Source organism: Mustela nigripes, chromosome 4 (genome assembly GCF_022355385.1).
Source record: "Mustela nigripes isolate SB6536 chromosome 4, MUSNIG.SB6536, whole genome shotgun sequence".
Lineage (NCBI taxonomy): Eukaryota > Metazoa > Chordata > Mammalia > Carnivora > Mustelidae > Mustela > Mustela nigripes.
The window spans coordinates 78,709,671-78,713,399 of NC_081560.1; the positions used below are offsets into that span (position 1 = coordinate 78,709,671).

Below are 3,729 nucleotides of genomic sequence, written 5' to 3' on the forward strand. Positions count from 1 at the left end.
GGGGACAAACAGGAAAAAAAAAAAATATGAGATGCCTGTGCTGCCCGTCCTTACATCCTGTCAGCCTCACTGTATGCCCCAGGACTTCTCTGACAGCAGGCAAAAGGACAGGAGTTCCAACTGGAGGTGTGGGAGATTTAACACTCCTGAGGGCATCCAGTGAGTAATGGAACAAATAAATAGTTTTCCTGGTGTAAATCTCAGTGAACAATTTTGAGAGTCATTGTCTACTCTCTTCAGATTTTCTCTCATGGTGACTTCCATAACAAAACAATTTTTTTTCTTTACTTTTTCTCCTTCCTGTCAATCCTTCATTCCTTACTCCTGCTCCCTACCTGCAGATAAGAACTTACCTCAGACACTGCTTTGAGGTGTTGGGTCCCCCCAAAATTGGGTACCCCAATAATGGGTCCATGATTAAAGGAGCGAGGCTGATACAAAGCGAAGGTCAAGCAAAGCTTTAATTCGCGCCAAGCATCAGGAATCAGACAGATCGTCAAACAGACCGGTCAGGGCCGCCCCTCCAGAGAGGATGACCCCTCCCTGCTTTCCAGACTAACTTTTATAAAGCAAAGGCCATGTGGTTGGGCTTCGCCACACACAGGTGGCCAGTGAGATTGTAACACACACAGGAAACTACACAGTGATGCTAGACGACCAACCGAATTACAGTTTACCCTAGTAGACATTTGATTTAGCCTATCACACCTTGGTTAGGATTGGCGCCAAAAGGCTCCCAAAGGTTGGGGGCCCAGACTCCTTGGTACCTAGGAGACAGTATGTGCCCCCGATTGATTGAATACCTCCACCTGGCCTGACCCACCCTTGTATTTGGACTTTGTTACCTGGGACTGGTTTCCCCGACTTGCTTTTAAGTAAGTTCCCCTGGGGGGACAAGGTCAATTTAAGTTTTACAACAAGATGGCAGTTCAACCGGGGTGAGGCTGCTCTGGCTGAACAGGCCCTTACAGGGGTATAAGGGGAAACTCACAAGGCACAAGATAAATGTTATATTTATATCATATATATGTTATTATATATATTATATATACTCATTAATACAATATGTATCTGTGTATTTCCAGGTAGTGATAAGCACTAGAAAGGAAAGCTAAAGCAAGTAAAAGATACGGGGGTTGTGTGTGTATATGTGTGAGAGAGAGAGAGAGAGAGTGAGAAAGAGAGACAAGAGATTTGAATAAACACTCTGTGCCAAGCACATTTATAAAGTACTTTGCCTTTATGAACTCATTTAGTCTTTTCATCAATCCTACAGGGAAGATACCATCATACTCATTTTTAAGATAAGAAAAGCGAATTACAGAGAGGTTACATACCTCCCCTTCTATCACACCTGTGGCCAGGTTTGCATTTGAATCTATGCAGTTTGGCTTCAGAATCCAGCTCTTCACACTTTGTTCAGGGCTCAGCTATAGTCACCTAAACAGTGAGCCTTCTAAGATTCTTCTTCCCACCTAAGCCTCTTTCTCATTAACCACCTCTGAAACCCTCAAGCAGTCTCCTTCTTAGTATGATGAAGAATACAATGGAGCACAGTTTAGTGAAAGTAAATCTGAGAGAATGTAAAGGTAATGTGTTCAGGTGAATAGCCTTTTGGTAGTCTAAGTTAATCAAAGAATGGTATTTATTTATTCAAACTATATATGCTCATGATGGGCTTCAGCAGAACACTCATTGAAATATATTGGTGGTTATTACTTCCCTAGTTATTATCTCTAGATAGCCTGTTGATAGAAATTGAAGAGATCATGTACTCTGGCAAAGACATGTAGTGTAGGCCTTTGCACATTAAATAGTCATTTTGATAATACGGTAATCTCATCCTGCTCTGAGCTCTCACAGTCCTTGACAGCTGGAAACTAGCCTAATACTATCAACTTGAAGTTGGTGTTTTTGGGAGCTGGCCTGGCACTCACAGCCCAGCGTTCTCCATGTGAGCGTGCAAGTTCTCACAGAACACAAGCATCAGGCAAGGCTACTCTGTGACCATGAGGAATCAAGAAAATAGCAAGACCGGGGCGCCTGGGTGGCTCAGTGGATTAGGGCCTCTGCCTTCAACTCAGGTCAGGTTCATGGGGTCCTGGGATCGAGCCTCGCATTGGGCTCTCTGCTCTGCAGGGAGCCTGCTTCCTCCTCTCTTTGGGCCTGCCTCTCTGCCTAGTTGTGATTTCTCTCTGTCAAATAAATAAAATATTAAAAAAAAAAAAGAAAAAAGCAAGACCATTCTGTAATCCTGTCTGAAAACAGACAAGACCATAAACATTGTCCAAACCACCAAAATATGACCAAATATCCCCTATCCTGCCTCTATGAGTAATGGCTACTTCTTTACCAACTTTTACTTTATCCTCATTTTGCTCTTCCCTCGTCCTAAATAAGATGTATGAAGAGACGAAATCATAGAATTTCCTCTGCTTTCTTTGACATCCCATGTGGAGCAAACACCACTTCCTTGAACCCTCTCTCAAATCAACCAACAGAAGCCCCAAACCTCTGTGTTCTTCCCAAGACTCTTCCGCTGCGCAGTCTCATGGTCTCCCTTACTGCCATGAGCAATAACCCAACTTGATCAACTGCAGATATGTATGTCTTTGACTGAAAGACATTAGTATCCTCCTTTTGTCTGTGCCACGTCTTCACTACTCATGCACGCACCTTCCTTCATGTATCTTATTTCCCAATTACATTGCTTCTTATAGGCACTGAAGTTAACTCTCTCAAAGCTTATGTTGGTGATCTATGTTCATTAATGTTAATGACTGACTTTTCTAATTGAACAAAGAGTTCACATTTTCTTTTTCTTCTTTAGGAGCCAACTACTATTTCAGCAATGGAGCTTTCCACCAAGCAGGTACTATCATTATGTATTACAGTCATTTTGTTAATTTGCTGTTTCAGTTAGATAAACATAGTTATGATTCATCAGATTTTACAGCTTTATTAACAGTAGTCTCCCACCCCAAAAAGAAAGAACATTCTTACAATAAGCTAGTAGAGTGAAAATTAAAGATCCTTTTCATTGCCCTCTGTTTTTGACCAAGCTGACATTCCTATAAATATATTTCTTAGATCATTGGTGGTTGTAAATTTTCATTTACAGCATTTCTTTTTTGGGTCATTGTAAAGTTTTGCTTAGTAATTATTTTCATCTATCCTTAAAAATATCATGTATTTTTGGTGTGTGATGTATCTTTGAGAATATAAATTGGTGTATCTTTGAGATGGTATATCTTTGTGTATATCTTTGGTGTATCTTTGAGAATATAAATAAGTTTATCACTTAATTTAATTTGCATGAATAAACAATATTTATTTTATAAGCTAATAAAATTTTGCACTGGGCTGTATATGTTTGGAGGATCTTGACTCAAAAGTCAACTTTGCTTTTTCAGTAGTATTTTGTACTAGAGAAAACATTTAGCTTGGCTGCATATAAAAGGAAAACAGCAAAATAGTCACTGCCAGTGATAAGTTATTAAACTCCAAGAATTCAAACGTTAAGGACAGTGTGTTAATAGGCTTTGCATTCACATTGAATGAATGCTTTGGCAAGACACTTAAGAAACACAAATGACTTCTAAATGTTAAATTATATGTTCAAAACAAATATAATTTTAACTTTTAATAAGTTATCTTTTCCCCATAAATGTTACATAGCTTTCTATTCAGTGTATCAGTGGTAACTAAAAAAAAAAAAAAAAAAAAAAA

At 39.3% G+C, this 3,729-nt stretch overlaps 1 protein-coding gene across 1 annotated transcript in view; it reads left to right on the forward strand.

The window, feature by feature from the left end:
• Positions 1-3,729, forward strand: part of SEMA3A (semaphorin 3A) — a 208,315-nt gene that overhangs the window by 179,724 nt on the left and 24,862 nt on the right. Inside the window, exon 13 of the mRNA XM_059397567.1 lies at positions 2,831-2,885. Coding sequence (XP_059253550.1) covers positions 2,831-2,885 — 55 coding nt within the window. The remainder of the gene's footprint in view (positions 1-2,830; positions 2,886-3,729) is intronic.